This window comes from Aythya fuligula, chromosome 2 (assembly GCF_009819795.1).
Source record: "Aythya fuligula isolate bAytFul2 chromosome 2, bAytFul2.pri, whole genome shotgun sequence".
Taxonomy (NCBI): domain Eukaryota; kingdom Metazoa; phylum Chordata; class Aves; order Anseriformes; family Anatidae; genus Aythya; species Aythya fuligula.
In genome coordinates, this window is record NC_045560.1 from 23,393,551 (window position 1) to 23,419,063 (window position 25,513).

A 25,513-nucleotide genomic window follows, 5' to 3' on the forward strand; every position below is an offset into this window, starting at 1 on the left:
CAATTCTAAAGCAGAAAGTACTAAATTTTGGACCTAATAGTTTTTTTGCCTTCCTGATAGGAAGGCAAACAGCCATTGCCTTCCCTGTCCTCAGAAGACTGCAAAATGTTAAGATACAAATTTGGTCTTGTTTGTGCAACTAGTCTTTCTGTTGTGTTGACTTATTCTCAAACAATATACTCAGGGATACTTTCTCTCCACACTGCATACATGCATACATATACAAATACTACAAATGTATATGCACATATATGATGCATACATGTGCATACAAAGAAAACTTTGATGGAAAATTTTCTGAACCACGGATCCTTCAAGATCATCTGTGCCTGTACCTTCATAACACTAAAATGACCCTGGAGGGGTCTAATGTGATTTATATACCATTTAGTACTTTTGACTGAGTATTAAGCAGCTCTTATTTGATTGTCTTGACAGAATTAGTCTTAGATAATCTTGCCAGTGTCTTTTCTACTTCACTACTCTGTAATCATTTCTCATTGATATTATCTGTTATTGGAAATTAATTTCTCTCACTGCAAGTCTGGATATAGTGAGCTCAGAATCAGTCTCAATGGAAGCCTTCACTGCCACATGACTTAACCTGAGCTCTCCATTGTTAAGCCTGATACTGCACCAAGGCTGAGGCAGGAATGAGGGTGTACCCCAGAATGAACCACTCCTTTGCTCCTGATCTTCCACTGCCATACAGCCCTTTGCATGCATGTCTCCCTACCTCAGCACTTACCAGCTAGCCCACTTGAAAACAACAGTGTTTTTCTTTTGTGTTTTTTCTTTGCTATGAAACCTATGACTTTATATCCTCAGCATCAGTCAGTCTTCAGCAGCAGTCACAGGCAGTAGCACATTTGGTAAATCTGTAGTATCTCTCATCCAAGCACCAAGGTGCCTGCATCAATGCTTGCTATCACTTGCTTGTGGTGTTCTCCTAAAGAGAAGTTTACTGCATCAGAACTGATTATTTCAGCTCTATTGGAATTATCTGAACACTGCAAAGGGTCCTGGTATGAATTTGTTCAAAAGTTGTTTGTATGTATTTAATACAAACTGCTGCCTGAAAATATAACATGTGAACGCATGTTACACTTTGATGAAAAAGTAATATGTAAGTACGGACTTTTTAATAGGATTGTTAAGTCACTTGTATCTGTAAAAGGAAATAAAACTTGAGCAGAGATGTCTACTTGGTTAACGCTATTAAATGGAATCTTTGGAATCTTTTAATACCTCCAGGTCGTGCATAGCATTCATCCATTCACTTAAAGTAGAAGTAGAGGGAGCTTTCCACTTTTGTATAAATAATCCTTAGCAATCAGCTAGGCTTTCAGATGTCAGCAAAGGAGAAAATTACAAATCTGTTCCATGTACTGAAATACAATAATTGTGATAATAATAATAATAGAAATAAGCAGCGAAGAAAAACAAGGCTGTATTGCCATCTTGGGGTTTCTGACAACAAAACAGCTCTTTTAGTTGTCAAAATTTAGAGATACTGCCTAATCACATTCATTCAGATGAGAAAAAAAAAAATGAATTTTAGTATTCTTGAAACACATATTACTGTGAAGTAGGTGAACAGAATTTTCAGTTTACACTAGTTCACATATATGTATTGGTATTTAAATCCATGCATACTAGCACTTGGGAGTATCCTCTACATGAAAGTCTGATTTAGTGTGTACAGCTGTAGGCACTTGCCATTAAGACTTTATGGTGCTTGTGGATTTAAACTCTAATTCAAATGGAGATTTAGCTACTGTTAAACATCAAAGATAGTAAATATGCTTACATTTTTGCTAGCTTTGTCTCTAACACTTAGAAAATACACAGATAAGTAAGCACAGAGAAAGATCTAGGAGTGAGTGTAGTACTGAGATTTTGTTCATTCATGTTTAAGGTCTTTATTTTCCAGCATCTGTATGTTTATTGGAGGAAAATATTATATTTTGGCCCTCATGTACACACCTCTTAGTACCCAAACAATTTTCATTTCAAGGAAAGGAGACTGGTTTGACAGTATCCAAGAGAGTTCATCTCAGGATTTGGGAGCAAAGGCAAACACAGCATCAAGAAACCTTCTGGACAAAATACCAGTAGTTTTAGGAACATATTAATCAGATCAGAAAGGGCTACCTTGGCATGAAGGTGCATGACTATATGCATTTGTGTAGTCTCTGTTTTTTTCCCCTCAAGATATCGGTGGACCCACTGTTCCTTTTATACTGCTTTTTAAGGCCAGTTTGTACACCTTAAATCCTCACTCTCTGTGTATTCCTCATAAAATAACCTAGCCAGCAAAAGGCTTCAGCATTTCTTCCTCAAAGTTAGAGAGAAGTGTTATCTGCAACCATTGGCATTTTATTCCTCTAACCTTGCAAAAATCAACTTAGACTGATGCATGTTAATAAATACATATATATTTTAAAAAGAATTTTCACATTTGTCACATCCCTAGTAAGAAATCTGGAATCATAATTGCATTAAAACTTAATGATCAGGAACAGAGCAAGAGAACTACTGATATGATGTTAGACTTCCTCAAACAGCTGGTTGACAAGTGGACTTGAACCAAGAAAGAATTTTTGTATGTGTGGTAGTTTTTGTCTTATTGTTTTTGTTTTTGTTTTAACCTGAACATTTGCCACAAGTATTTGCCACAGGTTAGATATTTTTGACATATAAAACAACATACTGAAAGTATAATTCAATATGGCCAACAGTTGCTCAGATTTTTCCATGATTTATTTTTTAATTTCAGTGAAATGGCAATTTAGCAATACAAGGCTATTTCCAGCTTATGTTTTACCTATTACCATTAGAGAATTAGAATAGTTATCTGTGGATGCAAGACACTTCTTCATCACAATATTTATTTTCTTAAGAATTGTTTGCTTATTAATGTAGAATAATTCCTAGCTGTTATTTTATTCATTATTCTGCTACACATACAGATTTGATTTTCTCTCCTTTTTCTTTTTAAGTATAGCTTTCCTTGGAAAGAGTATACTCTTTAAATTTCTGGTGTAAGACTTGTTTTCTATCATGTGGAAAGCAAAGCTAAAAGGAAAGATTTCATTTCTGTAGTCTGCCATATCATTGCATTTTTTTTTATTTTTTTTTGCCTGCTCTTGCTCATTCTGAAACCAGTGATTTTCTTATTGTTACTTATGACTATGCTATTTATTTCATTGTCTAATTTCAGTCATAGTTTCATACTTTCTTAACTTTTCATTGTACATTGATTTTGCAATGTGTGTTCTTGTTCATCCTCCCCAAAATGACTTCATTCTTTCTGTAACTTCCTTATGAGCAAGTTTTGGATAATTTCTTGATGAACAGTTTTCATTTTCTCTCACTGCTTTTTTTCATAATTGACTTAACAAGTTCTCGTTCTTTCATAATTTATTTTTGTGAATTAACTTCTTTTAGGTTTCCCTTTTCTTATATTAGTTTTGATTACAAAACAAACTATCGTATGGTTTCTATTGGACCATTAAATACAGAACTCACCATGATAATAATTAAGATTTCCAAACACTTTGTATTTTAAGACCCAGCTTTCTTTGCTTTCAGTGCTTGGGTTGAAATTTTCTTTCTGGATCCCAGGCTTTAGTAAATTGCAACATATATAGGCTATTTGCAAAGTAAAGCATAGAAAAGTGACAAGGCACCAGATGCTTCTTTCTGTTATTCAGAAATAGAAAAATACTGTCTTCACAAAACTATGTTTTTATCATGCCTGGTGTGCTTCAGAGTACCTGCAATCCAGCATCTTTGAAATGCTGAAATAGTGATGCAATGAAACAGACAATCAAGTTATGTCACATCACAGAAACCTATGTAAATAAAGGTAGCATAAGACAACAGAGGATGACATCGCAGTTTAAGCAAAAGGCAGCATATGAGCAAAAGCAGGATGTAAGGATGTAAACAATATGATAATTCAATTGCATCACTGTACTAAAAGAATTTATTTTGCCAGCTTGAAGTGACCTTAAGTTGAATGTTTAGTTTATAATATCATGCAATATTTTCTTAAATGCATTTTGGGCTATACTACATAGAGATGCCTCAGTTGCACTCTACAGCAAGTACATGTAGCAGAGTAGCTCTGTAGCAGCAGAAGCAGCATTATCAAATACCACTGAGCACAGTCTGAAAACGGGGGTGACTTGAGGCAACAGATTCCAAAGAAATGTCATCAGAAACAATTCTTTATTTTAAACTTACAAATCTGTGGGTCTTATTAAGAACTACTGAACCTGCTGCCCTTCCAGTGCTTGGCTCTTTTCTTATTATTTGGTGATAAAGTAACTAAATTGGCAGTATTCATCTTTTTAAAATTGCGTGTTGCTTAGAATAATGAGATTCCTTTAATCATTAGTCCTCAACAAAAACTCTTGCAAATAATGCGGAGCTGCTTTTAAATTTAATGTCTAGATAAGCTAAATTGTTAAATGCTAGATGCTATGGAATTACATTTGGTGTTCTTTAGAATGAATGCTAATTAGCATGTAAATTAGCAATTTAACCCTCTTTACATTGGGAAAAAAAAAAAAAAGTGGGAAACTCAATTTCATCTTTGTTAATGATGGGCCAATGACTGTAAGATATTTCTTTAGTATTTCATTATATAAGGAATTACAGAAGTGTATGATCAGATTTTGGCATTTAAGACATAGCAATAACCAGAATATCAGGTAGAGGAAGTGCTCTAAATTGATGCCAGTTATTGTAACTTCCTTTCCTTTCCTTTCTTTCTTTTTCACTGCTACAGTTTTATAAATGATTTTTCAGTCAGGGGGAATGGGTGATGCAGTGTAATGGATATCTTATTCAAATAAGCAAGGAATCTGAAGAACTAGATTTGTTAAAACAAACAAACAAACAAACAAAAACATTAATAAAATTAATAATAAAATTATTTTATTATTAATAAATTAATAATTAGAAATTAAAAACATTATGCCAAAACCCAAATTAAATAGTGACAAATATGAAATTTTGACCAAAAATATCAGATTGGATAGTTTAAAAGTTTAATTTTGTTCTATAATTTCCTGAAGAAACATGTACATTCAATAGATTTTGAAACAAAGTCTTTCTGAAGCACACCATTCCAATAGAAAATGTTTTAGAGCCAATCATATGTAGTTTCATACTGTGTAAAAAGTAGTGATTAAAATTAATGTATTCCTCTTTGGTTCTCTGTTCTGACATGCTAATACATGCAGTACATAGGATAATACTTAAGAAAATAGAATAAATATGGAGAACCTAGACATTTTTATTAAAATGATTATTCCTGGTTTTAGATAATCTCCAGGTCAGTCTGGTTGGAGTTGTGCCTGTATTATTTAGATAAATGATAGTGGGCATTGCTGTTCTTGTTTTCTTTTTTTTTTTTTTTTTTTTTTTTTTTCTGTATTCAGATATCTTTTGCATTTTTTAAAGACAAGTAGCAAGGACAAAAGCAATGGGATATAAAGCATGTCTTCTAACTACTTACTTCTATGTAAAAATCTTGTTCGTATAAGAGTGTCTATTCACTATGAATAAGAACTGGGCAATGCTGACCACAGATATACAGTATATTTCTTGTACCATCTTCAAAAGACCGATGAACATTAGGTTCCTTGTAGCCAAATACTTTGCAGATTGTGTGTGTATGTGTGTGTGTGTGTGAGAGAGAGAGAGAAATCAGAGAATCTGAAGAAACCAGTCATTCTAAGGTCAGGTTCTACAAGTCTTGCTTCAAGGTGATAGAAAGAAAGAACTACCAGATGCTATGATTGTTTTTGATTATTGTACATTTCCAAGTACTTTAGTTTATATTTGTGGAGTGACTTGTAGAATACAGTACTATTCAACAAGATTACATATCTTACCTATGGCAATTTTCTGCTATGACCAGATTTTGGAGACACTGGGCAGTTAACTTCACTAACAAAATGTTGTACCATCAGATGTTCACAGAAAAATTATACTTCTGTTAGCTTCTGCATAACTTTTAAACACTGTACTCCTATTCATATTTGCCTGGAAAAAGAATATTTCTTCTAATCTCATTGGCACCCACAAAGGTATACATGGCCCTACAAACATCTGTTTAGAATCTGCATCTATTATAGCTCTGTTCATTTTTGACCATCTGCAGTAATTAATGTGCAAGAATGTAGCTGCGTAATTGACTCCTGTGGAGCTTTAAAGTCATGCAAATCAATGATGTTTGTTTGAGGAAATGTACAATGTACCTTGTATGTCTTTAAGGGGCACTTATAACAGAAACAAATATTTAAAAGCAAACCAGAAACATTTCTGTACATCACCAAGATAGCAATAAAGATGGTGGGATTAGTCATTTATTACCTTTTCTTAGTTAAAAGCATTAATTAACATATTTTAACGTGTCTCCAAGGAAAAAATAAAGGAGGTAACCCAGACTAATTATCATTTCTCTGCTTTAGCAATTTCATAATAATTAGGCTCCACCAGGAACCATTACAAAGATGAGGGCTCTTTAAACACCTTCTCATATCAAATTGCTAGGGAATATCTAGAGAAATATAGATGATATTCATATGAATACCAAACAAATATATTAACACAGGTGATGGGACCATTAAAAAAACAAATGTTTCCTTAACACAAAGTTAACTACTAAACACTTTTTCCAACAGGAAATACTATTTTTAAAGCAGAATGCTTTGGCAGGAATGTGAGAAGTTCAGGAACATTTCTCTTTGGAAAGTTTTACATTGTTTTGGTTTAAAACAATTTGAAATTATTCATAAAGATTGAAATACGCTGTTTCAACAGTGCAATTTTGAAAGTATTTAAAAATGGGATTTTTAATATATGCACAGATTATGTTTAATATTATTGAGATAAAAAAAAAATATGAAAATTATAAATTTATAAAGCATTTTTGTTCCACTGTTATTTAGATGAATTTACATCAAGTCACTTGGAAACAGTTTACGTTTTCATTTTTTTTAATAAGCTCTCAAAATTGTACTTCCTCCAGTAAGATTAAAATGTAAGTCACAAATGTTAAAGTTTCCTGCTAAGCACTTTAAACAAATGTGCAAGTAGAGAGGAATTGACATAACCCTCCAGGAACTCTGTAGAAGACTTTATGTTTGTAGTCAATGTTTCTCTGTTTGTTTTCAAACCTTAGCATGTTGAAGGATTCTTAGCTCTGCTTCCCTCAAAACAGACATTTCTAAATACTGATGTTTAAAAGTGCAAATGCAGTCATGTTGCATTGCTCAGTATTTACACTTTTTCTATAGGATATGTGGAGTAGTAATTTACTACTCGTATAGTAAACCTGCAAAATTAGATAAGGATCTGACTGTGTGCAAGAACAGCAAGTCACAATTAATAGAGGAATTATTGGGTAAATTAATAAATAAAGTTATGGGGCAAAAAAAAACCTATTTATTAAATGTAATTTAATAAAATTATTAAATGAATATTTATTAATATTTATTATTTCCTTTTTCAAGGAACAGAGAATATTCAGATTAATCTCATCTTGTTCTTCACTTCAGTGCAAAATCCAGTCTCCTCATCAGCTTCCAATGACATTTTTTTTTTGAGTTCTGCCTTTCATATTGTTTAAGCCTGGGTTACACATGTCATTCAATTCATTCACATAATTATGGCTCTCGGTAACACAGGTCAGATTCTGATTTCCTTTCCATTTTGAAATTTAACACAGCATAATGTCCTGATGCATAGTTAAAAAAGAAAATGAAGATTCTGGGCTGCAAATTGAAAACAATCATAAATTGGACCTGCATAAATGCAAAACAACAAGTGATATCTCACTAAATCTAAACTTAGAGTACATGAGAAGAGTACAGTAATTGCTATAGTGATTTTCTGTTATTTCTAGCAAATTGAAATCATTTGTCATATTTATTTCTTATTTATTTCTGGAGGACATCAAGCAGCACAAGGTCTTTCTAAAAACTAAACCAATAATACCTGGAAAACAATGGAATATTTTTTCAGAAATTAAAATTATAACATGTGATCTAGTTGCCCTGCTTGTCTCCATTTTGGTCTCACCTAGGCCAAAGAATATAAATTTATTCTCACCGTGTTTTGTATAAGATGGTACATATTTTAAGAGGATTGTTGTTCAATTTGAGCACACAAACTTACAATAATTCTTTAGTAAAAGAAATAACTCAAATTCAGGGCAGCAGAAATGTATAGAGAACTAGAATAAGAAGCAGTGGTATAAATAAAAGATCAACTTCAAATTTTACAGCAATAAAACTTTTCTGAGAGCAAATAATAAAATAAACTTTACTCAAAATTTGAGAAGTGGCATAAAATATTTTAGAAACAGGGAGTGTTGATTCATCTTTATAGTGTTAAAAACTTTCCATGTCTACATCAAAAACTAGCTTGTTTATAGCATTATTTGATAGAAGGGTGAATACAGAATCTAGATCATGGGCAAGAGGGAAAGGGGGACATTAAATGCTACTTTCCACAATGTACAATGTGTTCATTTTCACCCTCTTTCCGGGGAACATTTTCTTGAGCAGCATTAAACTAATTTTAACTTATGGAATCACAATTGAAATGTGTCAAGTTGCAGCTCATTGATCTGTTACACAGCAGTGAGCTGAACCACATATCTTGACCATGTGTATGTTTTTAGCTCCATCTTAGTGAAAGCTTTTGGCACTGCAGGTTACAACAGCAATATGTTCAAGAGAACTAAATACAAATAACAAATTTCAAATGAATAATATTTTAAGCAAGTGGCAATAAAAAGGGTGCTGGATAGGCCAAAATGTCTTTGCCTTTATAAACTAGAAAATTAAGACATCAGTCACTCTGCACGGTTTGGCTATCTTTTACCTTGACACAATGAATTTACTTAGGAAGCACCTTATTACTTTTGTGATTTCAGCAGGAAATGCTGATGAACTGGGAAGTGAGATGGATAGGTCAAGTGGAGGGAAAAAAGGGCACTAAAATCAAAAGACACAACACATAATAACTATGTGAGACAAATTTGGAAAATAAATAAAAATAGATATTCAAAATAAATAATCAGTACAATTTTAATCAGTACAATTTACTGAGATATGTTCTCAGAAGATTTTCTCAGATAATCAAAGTCTACACCAGGCTGTGGCAGGAGTGAATTACCCTGGAAAAATAATGGGACATCTGTTCATCTCTTCCTGTAAATAAACCAAGGACTGGAACATAAACTGCTATTCCAATCCCATGCACGAAGAAATTAAAATTAACAGATTATCCATCTGAATTTGTTGCCTCTGTGGACCTCCCTTCTGTCAAGAATAGTACAAAAATACTTCAAATTACTGTATCTGGTATATGAATGTATATTCATCTACATTATGGGGCTCTATAAAGCTGATCTTTAACTTACATATTATTAGTATCATGATGATCAACACAGGCATAAAGGAAATTTAGAAAAAATGACATGATTGAGTTTAGTAAGTTCAAATGGCATAAAAACAAAAATAAAACCAAAAAGAAACTGCAACATTCACTTACATAAGAAAGCTGGTGTCATGAAGGTGGAAGAGCCAGCAAAATGGACTAGGAGGAGGAATTGACATGGAAAGATGTGAGAGAAACATAAGAAATTTAAAAGAGCATTTGTCAGATATCTTACGAACCCAAATCCCACAACTGAAAAAAGACCAAATAGGTAATAAACAGCTAATCTTGTTTAGAAGGAAAGTCAATTTTCTGTGGCTTAAATTTATAATAAAGGAGAAAAAGGAAAAATGGATAGTAAAGATCATAAATCAGAAGTGAAGAAAATGGAAAAAAAGTGATAGAGGAAGTAAAAAGGGCAAAGGGAAAATTTGTAGTCATCAGAGGTAAGGGCAAGAAGGTTTCTGAAAGTATATTGAGGACATAAAGAATCTTTTGATCCAAATAGAAATGAGTTACTTGTCAGCAGTGATGCAAAAAAAGAGTATTTAATACAGATTTCTGTTCTATACTTGGGACAAAGCCAGATGATTTAGTCACATTTCTGATGTTTATGATTGTGAAGTACCGCTCTAACATTAGCTAAGAAAAATATTAAACAGCATAATCTGAAACTAAATATTTTTATACCAGCAGATTCAGGTAACCTACACTTAATAGTGGGAAAGAGATGGACAGAGATGGCCATACACTCTCATAACCATTAAAGAGAATTTTTAATAAGTCTCAGAGCACTAGAGGAAGTAGCATGAAGCTAGAAACCATGCTAGTGTTTAAAGAGAAAAAAACAAGAAAATCTGTCATCCTGACATCAGTGCCAGGGAAAATGCTGCCATGACTGATACAGGATTCCATAAAGTATTAAAGAACTATAATGTAATTAGTGCAATTTAATTTGGTTTATGTAAAATAGATCTTGTCAAAGTAACTTGATTTTATCAGTTTATCTCTTTAAAAGGATGTCCCCTGTTTTGTGTTATTGGGACGTTTCAGACAGATGAATATAAAAGTCATTTGTGGCCTTTCTTGTTGTCAAATAATAATCTTATGTCATGGAGATATCATTTATTATACCTCCTTTACTCTGATCAGCCATTTTGTTATGGTATTGTTCCTAGTTACCTTTAGCTCTCCAGAAGACATCTGTCTACTTTAAGCAAATAGAAGAGAAAGAATTCTTTGCTTATGACTGAATAAAGAAAACAACCTAAAAGTCTTTTATGGATAGTTACATGTATTACTTCTTATTAGAAAAAGCAATTTTCTACTTCCTTGAGACATTTGATGAGACTTTTGTTTATAGTTGGTTTTAATACTCGTCATAAAACATACTGTTTTTCACCCTTTGCCCTGACCAAATACAATTTCATCTGAAGTACAGTGAAAGGTACCTATCAGAAAACATACATTTATCTCAAGTGCTTATTAAAATAACTCTTTTTAGTGATGAGCTTGTTCTCTAGCACAGCAGTACAAAGCCACAGTGTAGTGGTCTGCTGATTCAGATTTCCTTTATGTAACCTGTGGACATAGCACGTTTTGTAATGGGTATATTTCATGCTTTATTGTAGTTCCTTCATCACTACCACAGTCCTTAGGAATCAACTGATTATACAGGAAAATCAAATTCAGGTTTTGTTATGCTTTAACCCCAGCATGCAACTCAGCACCACATGGCCACTCGCTTGCTCTCCTCAGGTGGGATTGGGGACAGAATGGGGAAAGTAAAAGTGTGAGGACACGCAGGCTGAGATACTGACAATTAATGAGGTAAAGCAGAAGCCGTGCACACAGGCAAAACAAAACAAGGAATTTGCTCACTGCTTCCATCGGCAGGCAGGTGTCAGCTACTCCCAGGAAAACAGGACCTGTCAAGTGCAGCGGTTCCTTGGGAAGACAAATGCCATCACTCTGAATGTTCCCCCAGTTCCTCCTCCTCTCTCCAGCTGTTATTGCCAAGCATGACACCCCGTGGGGTGGATGGGACACCCCTTTGGGTAGTCTGGGCCAGCTGTCCCAGCTGTGTCCCCTCCCAGCTCCTGGTGCACCCCTAGGCCCTCGCTGGCTAGGCAGTATACCAGCCTTGCCTCTGCGTGAGCACTGCCAGCAACAACTACACATCCATGTGTTATCAGCATCAGTCTCATCCTACATCCCAAACACAGCACCATACAAGCCTTTAAAAAGAAAATTAACTCTATCCCAGTCAAAACCATGGCAGGTTTAATTCAGATGTCTGGCATTTTTCATCTTGTTCCAATGGGTTTATAAAGAGTAAGATGTGCTAATTAAACACGCATTTGTGAGTGCTGATTTAGCCTCTTCCCTATTCTTCTCATAAGTAACTCCATCTCTCTTTGCTTTCATTTCTTTATTTGCAAAATAGTATAATGGTAAAAGTGCCTGTTTCATAAGACATCTGAGATTTGTCTCTGTAAAGCGTTATATAAAATGTGTGTAAAATCATGTCTATTATAATAATATTGTTACTCTGAAAGTCTGATGACTACATTGAAGGAATTCTGACGCCATGCTTTAGACCCACCTTTTGAATTCTTGGATAATTCAGACTCTTTTCCTTAAAATGTAAGTGATATTCTATTTCACCTGCTACAGCCAGAACAAATTAACACTAAATGGTGAGATAGGATTGAAATATTTGGGAAAAAAAAAAAAAAAAAAAAAAAAAAAAAAAAAAGCTTAAAGATTTCTAATGTAAGAGTATAACATGTATTGAAAATTTTGATTTTACAAAATAGTCATAGCATTTTATTCTCTTTGAGATCTTTACATGGGAAGGAAAAAAAATTAAATGACCTCATGTTTTTCTCTGGCTGAGAATCAGCACCAGAGACCCCATGAGTCAGGTTGTATATAAACATGCAGCGAAGATACAGTTTTTGTCTCAAGATTCTTATCTTTCAAATGTACCTTTTACTAGGTAAATTACTCTATATTCCGAAATGACACTGGATGTGTCTAATCAAATACTACAGTACACAGCCAGCTTGCTGAACCATATGACAATAAATTCATTGGAACTGATATAAATGTGGGTGGTCAAGCGGAGCATATGCTGAATCCACAAATAGCTCAGTCCTTCAAATGAGTGAATTGCTGCCACAAAGTGCCTGTTCTATCCTTTACCCTGAAGAAATGCCCTCCCTGCAATCCATCTGTTTTAATGTTACTTGGGGGTTTCTCATGAGCTGTACAAATATACCCTGAATTTCATTAGTCCAAACTCATACTTTGGACAATGGTTGAAATCAGTTTATGTAGCAAGAATATTCACTGATCTGGCTGAAGTGTAAGAAGCTCCCACAGAAAAGACACAGATAAGAAGTGGTAGATCCCGTTTCTTTTCAGTATCAAGCCCCATTGCACTAGATCAGATCTTTCTACAATGATTTAGCAGCAGTTTCTATGAAGGAACACAATCAGGATCAAACACCTGGCTGTAATTTTTTCTTTCAGTTGAATCTGTGATCAACAACTCATTCATTGATGGGCATGTCTAAGGATTGATTTTTTCCCCTCCTGCTGTCATCTCATTCACTAACCTAATCACGCAAGGATATTTTCATTCTATCTTCCATTCATTCCTGATAACAATATTGAATCCATTATCATTGGCTATAATGAAATATACTCCAAAAAATAGTCACTATCAAACACTTCAAAGGGATCTTTAACTATTTATGTGTAAAACATGACAATTTGTCAGGTAATTTTTAAGTTTCATATCTCCTGGTTAATTTCTGTATGTAATAGCCCTTCATTTTTATTTTTAGGATTTTATTTATTATAGTAAAAGCAAATTTCTTCTTTGTTGTTTCCCGTATTTCACTTAGATAGCTAATACTATAAGCTTCAGACATGAAGTGTAATTTTGTTTTCTAGTAACTTTATCATTCTAATTTGATGGTTTGCAGTGTAAAATCATTTTATAAATAATTTACTTAGTTCCAATCTTAGGCAACAAAATAATTACTGAAAATCACATTCCACTTTTTTTTTCCTCATTTAACCCTTCTATGGTAAGTTTGATTAGAATTCAATTAAGGAGCTTTTCAGCAAAGTGGAAATCACTCTTTAAGCCAGTCATGCACTCAAACACTTTAGTTTATGGACTTCAATTCAGAGAAGGCTCTTTACATATGGCAGACCTCATATACATGAAGCTGACTGAAGTAAGCAGAGATGCATATGTTTCTATCTGGAGCTACAGTGCCTTACAGTGATGAATGTTTTATCAGATACATTGAATGTGAATGATATTCGGAGATAAAATATCTGAATGTAAGTGTAAAAGGTTGTTTTACACAATCTGACCTGATATTTTCTGATTTAATGCATGGAATTTAAACATTTTTTTTCCAAACCTGCCCTCTATTTATATCCGCATAGTTACACCACTGAGAACAAAAACATGATTTGCTTCTAAATATACTTGCAGCAACACTTATTTGACCCAGTATCTGAAGTAGAGGTACATTGAGACTCCCAAGTAGATCTCTATAATGAGGTGAACATGACCCCTGGCAGAACTCTCAAAAGAAGTAACTCTCTCCCAGTACTACATTCCCTCTGGTCCTTAAATTGAGAGAAAGTGAACAAGAGAAAAAGTAGTTCTTGAAGACAGCAACCACCTAGAGAAGGAGGGGTGAGAAATCTGGCAGGGAAATGACCAAGACAAGAAATCAGGAGTGAGAGAAGAACAAATATCTTCTCTATGCTTCTCAACGTATTTGTGTTCTTAACCAGTACTGCAAGCTCACTCTCTATTTATTTTTTTCTGTATATCCCCTGTCAAGTGAATCAATTTGAAATGCAGATTATAGAAACCTTATCTTGCCAATGGTTTCCTAAAAAGATTAAAAAATTAGATTATAGAAACCTTATCTTGCAAATGGTTTCCTAAAAAGATTAAAAAATTAATAAGCCCAGAAATCTTTCTTTCTTTTATGTATGCCAAAAGTAACACTAATACAAACTACTCTTTTATGGAACCTAGAAACATGAATACTACCTGTAGCAGTGACAATGTACCAATCGCACTCTCTTCCTCTATCAAAAGTGGTCCATGTCTGAGATAGTCTCCATTAATACCCTCTGTACCCAACGAAAAGAAAGAAATTACATCTCACTTTACCCCACTGGCTTAAGATTAGGTGATTAGGTCCCTAAAAGTGCTCATTTTTCTTCAGTGGTTGTAAAGAAAATCTAAGAAACTGCCAGACTGCCACAGGCATCTAAATTTGTTCAGATTAACGACAATCCAGAGAAATGCTCCTCTTCACATGGAGGAACAGAAATCAGGATCAAGCTCTGGAAAGAAAATAACCTTATTACTGAAAATGCAGTCAGTGGTAAGTATGCTACAGGTGTATTGGCTACAACAAAGCAAAAAAAAAATCTGGTAGAAGTTGCTAAAGTACAGTAGTACAATACAGGTATAGTATTTGGCCACTGATGTTTCCTGGCTAACAAAGGAAGATAACAAAAATGTAACTCCATTGACTCATTTGCATCCCCTGATGAATCATACCAGAGTTCAAGGGGGAAAATAACATATTCAGCAATTTTTGAGTGAGCCAATGTGACTCAGATATGGTTATATAACTAAAGTGTTCCATAATAGTGAAAATTATTTTGTGGTCTTTTAATATTCTGTGTGGGTTTAAAAAAATAAAAATGAAATGAAATGAAATGAAATGAAATAAATAAAATAAAATAAAATAAAATAAAATAAAATAAAATAAAATAAAATAAAATAAAATAAAATAAAATAAAATAAAATAAAATAAAATAAAAGTGTTACTTTTAGATATGGCAGTATCCATATGCACACTTACATGAAAAACAGAAAGAACAGAACGTGAGTCTAAATATGAAACATAAATTCATGGCAATGATATTTGTAGCAGGTGAAGGACAGAACACTAAATTGCTATTAAATAAATCATAATTTATTACACGTGCCTGTATTTGGATGCCCAGTTAAGTACCTAATTACATGAAAAATGCAATTGCCATGTAAAGTGATGTTAATTTTCAAACACACCTGCTGAGCTTAGGGTTGTCATTCAGGTACATCCTCAGTTGCATGCTGTTGTTCACCACCTGTGAAAGATATTTGCATGCCTGTCAAAAGATTGGCACAGGTTATTAGTGAGGAAAACCATGGCATTTGCAGGTTCAGTGGGCAGTCCCGTAGTCTATCCAACATAGATGACAAATTTCATTACAATTCCTAACTGGAGCTCTGGCAGTGCAGCTTTTTGTTTTGATGAGGGCATGAGCAGGGAGAGACCCTTTCTCTGCTCAGACTGTAGATGCCTTTGATTTCTTGGTTTTCATCTCCAGTTGATGAGTTCTTAGCTATGCTTACCTATATTTTTTGTATTCTTTTCTCTCCTTCCTTGACACATTCTGTATGCCATTAGAGAGCAAAAGATACCGCTAGGACTTCTATTCTTAGTGTTGGTCCATTTGCTTTGTTGATTATCATCCTAACTGTCAAAGAAGTGAAATGGCATTGCTTTGCAGTACCTGCACTCCATAGTACTAGCAAGCACATTGTTCTTTGTTTCCTTGACAGGTAGAAACTGTTTCTGTTTTTCCTCATGAATGCTTTATGTGTGATACCAAACAGCTCATGGTGACAGCTAAAACACAGCAAGCAGCACTAAACGACACTTCTCAAATGTATTTCTTTGCCCTTTCTTCACATGGAAGATGCTAATAAGACTCGAGACTCTGTGTGTTTTTTCATGGAAAATAGAATCTTTACTGCTTAAATATCTGTACACTCATGTAAATATGAAAGATGACAGAAAGTTTGTTCTGGGAAGGTTCTCTGGTTTAATTTACTGCTTTGGCTTTAACATATTACTAAAAAGAAATTTCTTTCTTGGACCAGCAGTAATGTTTTCTTAAATATTTGTCTAATTTATTGTAAACTGCAGGCAAAAATGTTGAGGGAATGGAATGCTATATGGCCTGGAAAGTGTCAGATGGACTGGGAGGGGGACAGGAAAAAAAAAAAAAAAAAAAAAAAAAAAAATTATTTCTAAGGAACTGAGTTCTAAGTGTTTTAAAGAGGACTTTGCAGATGTTCTGCTTTGGAGTCTAGTTGTCTAGTTTAGTGAAATACTAAAAGTCGCAGCTGATAGAGAATTTCCAGAGATATATATGGATTAGACAGATTGCAAAGGTTTCTGTTAATACTTTAATACAGTTAAACTTTCAACAGGCACCAGGTGGCAGGATGGTTCTTGCTGGTTGGAGCTGCACCAGTTCCCTGAGCAACTGCCTTTCTGGCCTTCTCCCCACCCAAGGGAGTTTGTCCATGGGAAGACATCAGGCAGGTCTTAAGCTCCCTGGACAGCTGATTGCTGGACAGCCCAGCTCTCTCTAGCTCCATATCAGTGCTCAGAAGCACAAGTGTCCAGAAGTCTGGGAGCAAACAAGAAACTTCTGATCTTAGTCTCCCAACTTTTTTTTTTTTTTCTCCCAACAAATGTTGTCTGACTTTTTTATTTTTAATTTATTTTTCAATTTTTTTTTCGCAAATGTAGTTGAAGTGGAGTTGACGTGATCATGATGAGGGATACCCACCACAACTACCACAGCTTTCCAGCAAGCTTCACAAAACATAATCAGAGCCTGTATCACCTCTTTCCCCCCAAGGGTTCCTGTGTGTCTCTCTGTGATATTATGCCATCACCATTAAGTGGATGACTTAATATTTCTCTAATTTTGACTGGAGAAAAACAAAACAAAACAAAACAAAAATTAGCATCTCTAGATTTTATAAAACAACAACACAGCTTTTTTTTTTTCTTGTTGCCTTTTTTATTTTTTTTTTCATATTCATTTTGTCTTCATTTACCAACAAAAGCTATTTCTCTCTCCAGAATGCACTTTCATGCATTTGTCATTCTCTTGACACCCTCTATGTTAAGGCCTCCTGGTCTTCAGCTTGGTACCTCAAACACAGATGGCCAATGGCCTGTATAGTGGTCTGCAGGCATGGTGAGACATTTGAGCAGCTTATTCTGCCTATTCTGGAAATATAAGCCCCATGCAGTGTCTTCAGAGACATACACTTTGACATGTGGGTAATGCTGGGCATGACCCACAGAGACTAGACAGCACAGTGAACTCAATGCCCAGATAGCACCATTTTTTTTTTTTTTTTTTAGAGGATATTTTTGACACTTTCTGTTTTTGGTCTTCTTTTATTTCACTTTGCCTTACACTATCAGCACCACAAAACCATGTAATAAAAACGTAATAAAGGCAAAGAATTGTGCTTTCTCCAGTAGGAATTATCTGACTTATAGGTGTATGAGGTGATCCAGAAAATTTGTGAATATACCCATAAAAGAGTTTCCTGATGGAATGTTTCAGACAGTAGTTCTCTCCTTTACATAACAAATTCAGTCTTAAAAAGCTACAGAACCGACACAGAGACACATATACATCCATGCATACCTGTGCATGTATAGAGATATATAAAATACACACACAAACTCAGATTTATTCCAGTATATGGCTATGGATTGAATTCCAACTGACTGAATATGACAGGAGAACTGCAACTGAATTAAATGAAGGCTAGTTTTGTGCATGTATTTATACACAACAGAAGATATGTGCATGCATAAGACAAATACATTTCATAATTAAAATCTGCATCTATGAATGAAGGTTTCATTCATAAGTGGGTATATATCAACTAAGTAGTGATGGCTCAATCATATTATTTTGTTGGGCAAAAATAAAATTTTCAATATCTTCTTAGAGTAATAGCATTTTAAGTATATTCTTTCTGTCCATTTATATACTAGCTTCACCAAAAGCAAATAAATTGAGTTAGAGGTAATGCATATGCTGTTTACATATATAATCCCTTTTCTTTTTGCTTTTTTCACACAGAGATTGAAAGATTTGAAACAAAGGGAATTTGCTCGAAACGTGGCTTCAAAGTCATGGAAAGATGAGAAGAAACAGGAAAAAGCACTCAAGCGGCTCCACCAGCTCGCAGAGTTACGGAAACAATCAGAATGGCAAGTTTTTAAAACATATTACATTTTAATGCCCACTTTCCTCAATCCCAAAAGAAATCTCCAAATTTTTACTCCTACACTCTGTAATGCACAGAGATTGTATGTATCATAACCTGCTTTCAGCTATCCCCAACTCCTAATGTTCCTGTTCTGTAAACCATAAAATTGAAAGTCCCTGAATTAATTACATGCTATTTGAGGGTTTGTGTTTTTCCCTCCTGTAACCAGTTAATCTAATCTGTTCTGAACTGAGTGGTTTGGAGATGATTTTATATCACCATTTTACCTTATTAGAACTGACCCATGTAGATTAGTATAAATGTCTTATCATTTTGTAGTAAGCTAACACGAGAGGAAAGCCACCCTTTTAACACTGGTCTGCTGATGCCTGGTCTGTGAATCATTTCATTATTTTCAATATACTGAGATTATTCTCTCAGTTTCTTTGTACACTAATGGAAATATCATTATGTGAATGGAAAAAAAGTAATTAACTCAGTTAAGTTTACCCAGCACTGTTAGTTCTACTGATGCATATCAAGATACAGTATGAAGTTTACAATAATAAAGCCTTACATTTGAGAAATCCCCTTTGTTTAATGACACTGAATGCTTCAGCAGAATAGATTGCTAACAGACCAATTGTTTATGTTAATCTATGACAGTAATGAGTTAATTAGATAATTAAACTGGCATCCTTTTTAATTCATATCAATTTTACAGTACCCTAGAAATAATAACATCGAGAGTTTATTATACACTCATTTTGGCCAATGTAATTGCTTTTAAGTAATCTGCTGAAATATAACAGTTTAGTGTTAATGTATCACTTTTATGGTTACAACTCCATTTTCATACAGTTCTACTGAAAAAAAAATGTAACTGCCTGTGGAAAGATGCCTTTATGTCTATGTACTTGGAGATGTAGTTTCAGATAGACTGATAAGATCAATAGTAAAAAATCAGGTCTGAATGAGACAGGAAGGGAACAACTGGGTCTGCTTATAGAAAGAGCTACAAGTCCCATATCCATTACAGAGAACCTGGAAATACAGCATGTGCCATTCCTGTTGGTAATGACAGATGAATTCAGGGATGGCTCAGATGTGCAATCTTGGTTGTTGTTCAGGTAAGACAGAAAGTCAGCCTCGCTAGGCAAGTTTGTGCACACACACAACTGTTATTGTCCCTGAATACTGTGTCTCAGGTTCCAGCAGGGTACTTTATAACAAGCTAATACAATCTGACAACAAAATTACTGTTAATCTGGTGCACAGAAAAACTGCGGGGGGAAAAAAAAAAAAAAAAAAAAAAAAAAAAAAAAAAAAACTTTATTTTGCTATTCCAAGGAGACTTTCAAAAAGATCTCTTTATGTACTTTCTACAAGACAGAATTCCTTCCTGATGTACAAATAAGGGTGGATTTGTATCTTCTGATGCTGTTTGTGGCAAATGCAAATTCATTTTCAGATATGCATATATATTATCTTACTCTGAGGTGACCCTACCCCAGGGAGTCTTTATGTTGGAGATCAATGCTTTTTTATAGCACTTATAAAACATGCTAGCCTATTTATAGATAACTGCTATGCAGATCTGGCAGTTGTAATTTACTTACAGATGTTTAAAATATTTTCTAATTTTTAATCAAACTCTTTACTGAAGCTGCTTCCATGATCGTTTCATGTAAGTGAATTGTAGGCTTTGATAGCAAAAGTAGATAATTTATCTAATGAAATGCATGTTTAAAATATTACTTTGAATAACATTTTTTTGTTGGCTATGTACATCTCATCTCTAATGGAAAAAGACAGTAGTCATTCCAGTCATTCCATACATTTAAACATCAGCTGAAAATAATCAACAATTCACCATGTTTGTTAAGTTTTCCTTAGAATACTTTGATTTTTGTTTAAAAGTGTGGGAAAAGTAAACCCCAGATTTAAAATCAGAGAGTTTAGTGGAAGAATAAAAATGTAATTAATTGAAATAAAATACAGGAGGAGAAAATACAACAAAGAAAGTCAAATGGTGTTCGATAATGAGAGTGCTGATGTTGCCATTAATATTGATGGAAATCCACCTTGTGTCCTTTCCCCCACCAATGTTTGGACATAGTATTAGCATTAATATCTCTGAATATTTCACAAAATCATTTATTGTGGAATAATATAAAGGTAAAATAAAATTTGCTCTTTAACCTACACACACACATGAAGAAAGCAGAATACTGCCTTTTCTGCTACAAAGGCTGATTCTGCAGATGTTATGGGTGGAAGTGTCTTATGAGTGGCACTCTTTTACCAAACATGTATTGCCAAATGCGTGTTCTATTTTAATTTGGTTACTTAATTAATACAACCGTGTTTTTATTTATTTTCTTACAGCATCACTGGAAGTGGACCAATGCTTAAAGCCCCCAGATTAATCATGGAAAAGCAGCAGTCGCCAGATGGAGTTTTCCTACACAAGGGTGGCACGGTCACAGCTGGTCCTCAAAGCACCACTGCAAGTGAAGGACAAGGTTTCTCCAGCAGTATACCAGAGAAACAGCAGCTTATCATAAGCAGGCACCATTCACCTACTGAAAGGTGCCATGTGCTTCGAAATCAAGTCTCACATGTGTTCCCAGATAGCACCAATGCTTCTCAAAGGGCAGGGGTGTCTTTCTCATTTTCTAAAAAAGCCCCTTTGAAGCTTGAGTCCTCAGCATCAGTCTTTAGTGAGAACTCTGAAGAAGGAAATGATTGTAGTGAATCTCCCAACCATAAAACAAAGCAAGCTCTTGAGGGCTGTCGTTCTGGCACACTTTTGGAAGAGGATATAAAAACAGGCCTGGACAAAGGGCCATCTATTCCACAAGACCAAATGGATAACGGTGCACCAAGTCATGGAGCTGTGAAACTTAAAATGCTAAAAGAAAATGATAAAAGTAGCGATAGAGTAATAGAAGAAAAGGTCAGTGTTCATCCTTCATTTTCCAAAATCAAAATACAGCTTTCAAATTTGGATTTTTCAGGTTCACTTAGAGAAACAGATCAAGAGAGTAAACTGAATGAGTCTGAGCAATTGTTGGAAACTCTCATTTCACCTTCATGCCAAGCTAACAGTTTTTGTATACAGCCAAACACCTCCAAGCACAGCAATGCCCAACTGTCTGACCAGTTACCTGAGCTCCCACAACAGCAGCCAGTGCCTGAGCTCACATTTTCAAGCAACGTTAATGACAGTCCTGGGGTGGTAAAGAGGGAAAGATCTTTGGAGGTTTCAGAAACCACAAATGGAAATACAGAATTGCATTCTAGAGAGACTGTGGTTAAAGAGGCTAAGCCCCAGGAATTGCCTTTTCTCCATGTAGTGAGCAAAGATGGCAGCACTGCTCTGCAGTGGCCCACAGAATTACTTTTGTTTACAAAAACTGAGCCCTGTATTTCATACGGCTGTAATCCATTGTATTTTGACTTCAGACTCTCTTTAAATCACAGAGATGGTAAACAGCATGAAACAAACAAAGAAGGCTGTAAAGAGTACTCTATAAATAAGACTGCAGATGAAAATGAAGCCTCAGGTTTAATAAAACATAAGCAAATGTCAAATGAACAAGATAATCAGTTGTTGAAACCAAAGAAGATGAAAGGTTCCCTAAATCCAAGAAAGGCCAAGCAAAAAGCTGAGTCAGACATAGGGAAAGAAATAAACAAAAATGGTGAAAAGTATATTTCAGATTATTTGAATGAAAATATACCCAAAGTGCCTGCTTACCTTGATGTCTCACAAAAGGATTATATGACAGAAAAAGGTCTTCATACAACACCACAGAAAAGATCTTTAAAGCATCATTTCCATAGCTGTGAAAGAAAAAAACAGAGCATTAGAAATGAAAGCATTTCCTTTTCTGCTTTTATGTCTAGGATTAGAAAGACTAAAGCTGCAAAATGTCATTTAATTTATTCTGAAGAAAATCACGAAAACCAAAATGACTGCAGATCCATTCAAGATGTGGCCAGCTGCAGCAGTGACATAAGTGACAGTGGAAAAGATTCTAGTGGAAGTTTCCTTAGTTATAAATCTGGTTCGAACAGCAGGTATTCAGAAAATGAAGAAAGTGGAAGTTTTACAAGATGCTGGAGATTTCCATCTCCTCAAAAGTCCTCCTCTGACAGACATTCCAACTATTCTGACACTTCGGTTAGCAGTACAAGTACTTATATGAGCAGTTCCTCTAGTCCCACATCAAATAATCACAGCAGAAATCATTTGTTTTTTTGTTGCAAAAGGAAAAGCAAGACATCTGAAAGGCACAAATGTAAACACAGAAAGCACAACTGTATTTTTACTTCTGATGATGCATATGATAATTATCTTTGCCATGTTAGAAGTCACAGAAGTAGAAATTGTACACAGAAGGGCACAATTAAATATCAAACATGTTCAAGACATAAAGTTTTACACCGCAGAGATAGATCTAAACACAGCAAATGTAGACACCAGCATTTTGGCAGAGTGCACAGTAGAAGCAGAAGCTACAATGGCTCCAAAAGTTCTTCCACCACAGAATCAAGAAGCAGCAAGAGCTCATCTAGCAGCAGAATATCAAGAGGTAGTAGCGTAGGGTTCTTCCCAAAAGAGACTGATAACTGTGAGAATAAAACAAAAGAGGATGCAGAAAGAGATTCTAACACCAAAAGAGGAAATGATGGAATTACACATTATGAATTTCTGAATGTAAACAGCCAGACAAAAAACTTTGATACCCGCTCTTCTGAAACCTTGGAAAAAGACATATGTGGAAAAAGAAAGTCACTGACAGCCAAGTTATTGTTGGAAAGAGTGCAGTCCAAGAAAACCCAAGAACAAATGCGTGATTCGGAGAGATTTTCAAACATTTCTGGTATGGAATTAAAGGATCTTTCACGAAGTCACTTTGCAGTTCAGTTTTCATCATCAGTAGGTGACACAGCAATGTTACCTTTGCCAGAGAAACTGCTAAGCACAGGTAAAAATGACATAGGTCAAAATGAAAGTCCATTGGAATGCAGTGTGAAAAGAAACAAATCTGAAGCTTCAGAAATAACCAATGTTGCTTGTTCAATGGGGACTGATTATGATCATTGTCTTTTTAAAGACATCATTCAAATAGGAACGGGCTATCAGAGCCCGAGCGTAAAAAGGAGCACAGCAATAAAGGAAAAATCCAATCTCTTCGTTAATGAAGTACAACCCTTTATACAAAGCTGTGACCCAGTACCAAATGATTTCCCTGGTGCTTTTTCCTCTAAAAGATATTCTGTTGTTGCTAATTCAACAGAGACCAAAGAAGAACTACATGATGTAAACATGGACTCTAACCAGGCAGAAGGCAGTTCAGACTCTCTTTGTGATAATGCTATGCAGAACTACAATGACACAGTAAATGAACTGGAAGTGTACACTAAATCCATCTCCCCTCCTTTCACACAGCAGCCTATAACATTCTCACCAGAAGAAGTAGACAAATACAGGTTGCTACAGCTGCAAGCCCAGCAGCATATGCAGAAACAACTTCTGTCAAAACACCTGAAAGTTTTGCCTGCCCCAGGACCAGCTGCCTTCTCTGCAACACCAGCAGTTCCCACCATCCCTGTTCAGCAGCATGCTACTGTCACCACCATCCACCATACACTGTTGCAACGTTTTGCTGTTTCAGCATCTGTACATCCCCATGGTGGCCATCTCTCCCTGGCACACCTCCATCCCCTCTCTCAGGCACATTTCACCCCTATATCACTTTCTCCATTAGCACCAGCCCTCATTCCTGCCCACCCTGCTCTGCTGGCAGGACAGCCATTGCACTTGGTCTCCACCACCCCTACTCACCCTTCCCCACTGAACTTCCCCATACTGCCACATGCTGCTTACATCCCAGCCTTATTTACACCACACATGAATGCAGCTGCACCTCCTGCTATACACCCAAATCCCATTGTTCATCCGTTATTCCAAGGTCAAGATCCCCATCATCATTCTTGCTCTAGCCAGACCCAACATTTACCTACAATAAAAGAAATTTTTGGTGTTTCTAGTTATTTAAACTAGCCCAAACAATTGCACCATGGCTCCAGAAACAAATTTAAAGAAAAAAGATATCCAGTGTTCAATCATGTATCTGAGGGGAAATCTACTGTTTTACTGTACACAATGGCAAATATTTTAAAGTACAAGTGTTTTCTGACTGCATATGAATGTTGATTTGTTTCTCATATCACAGTATAAAAGCAGTTATAAACCTTTCCTGATACCATCTCAAGAAATACAGGGTCCAGCTAATGTCATTCTGCAGAAAGTTTAGAAAGAATACACTGAAGTGAAGCCTGTGAGTGTCAGTAGGACCACATCAACCAGGCAGAACGGGACAAAGAACATCAACAATGACAGGTGATTTTCAAGTAATACAATTTAAGGTAGTACAATCTTGACACATCTCAAAGGCTTGCTTTTATGAACATGTAAACGGAATGTTGTAATGCTTGATCTGTTTAAGGCCTTTCAGAATGAGCCAAAAAAATAGAACTTGGGACCCCGTGTACCTGGTTCTCTTTCTCAGCCATAATTTGGAGATTCTCATAATGGCAGGTGATGAGTTAACATTGGAGGAACAGGGTCATCACAACATCTCAAAGTTACTTTAGTGATCTTATTGCTGGGATATGATACTTGGACTGTAGTCTGGCCACAAACACATAACAAAAATATTTCCTTAGTGTAGGGGGTTCTTTGCTGGCACAGACTGATAATTTTCTCCCTAGCCAGGCTTCCAAGAAGGCAGGAGAGGGAAAATGATGAAACCAAGTTCTCTGGCATTGCCTGCTGTGGCTGTTGCACAAGGTATGTCAGGTTTGGGAACAGCAGCCCAGAATTTCTATTCAGATAGT

General features: G+C 35.3%; 1 protein-coding gene across 1 annotated transcript in view; it reads left to right on the top strand.

Moving 5' to 3' along the window:
* The window catches only part of ZNF804B (zinc finger protein 804B), a 237,973-nt gene extending 213,196 nt beyond the window's left edge, over positions 1-24,777 (top strand). Inside the window, exons 3-4 of the mRNA XM_032182408.1 lie at positions 18,472-18,602; positions 20,990-24,777. Coding sequence (XP_032038299.1) covers positions 18,472-18,602; positions 20,990-24,677 — 3,819 coding nt within the window. The 3' untranslated portion in view covers positions 24,678-24,777. The remainder of the gene's footprint in view (positions 1-18,471; positions 18,603-20,989) is intronic.
* Positions 24,778-25,513: the final 736 nt, after the last annotated feature.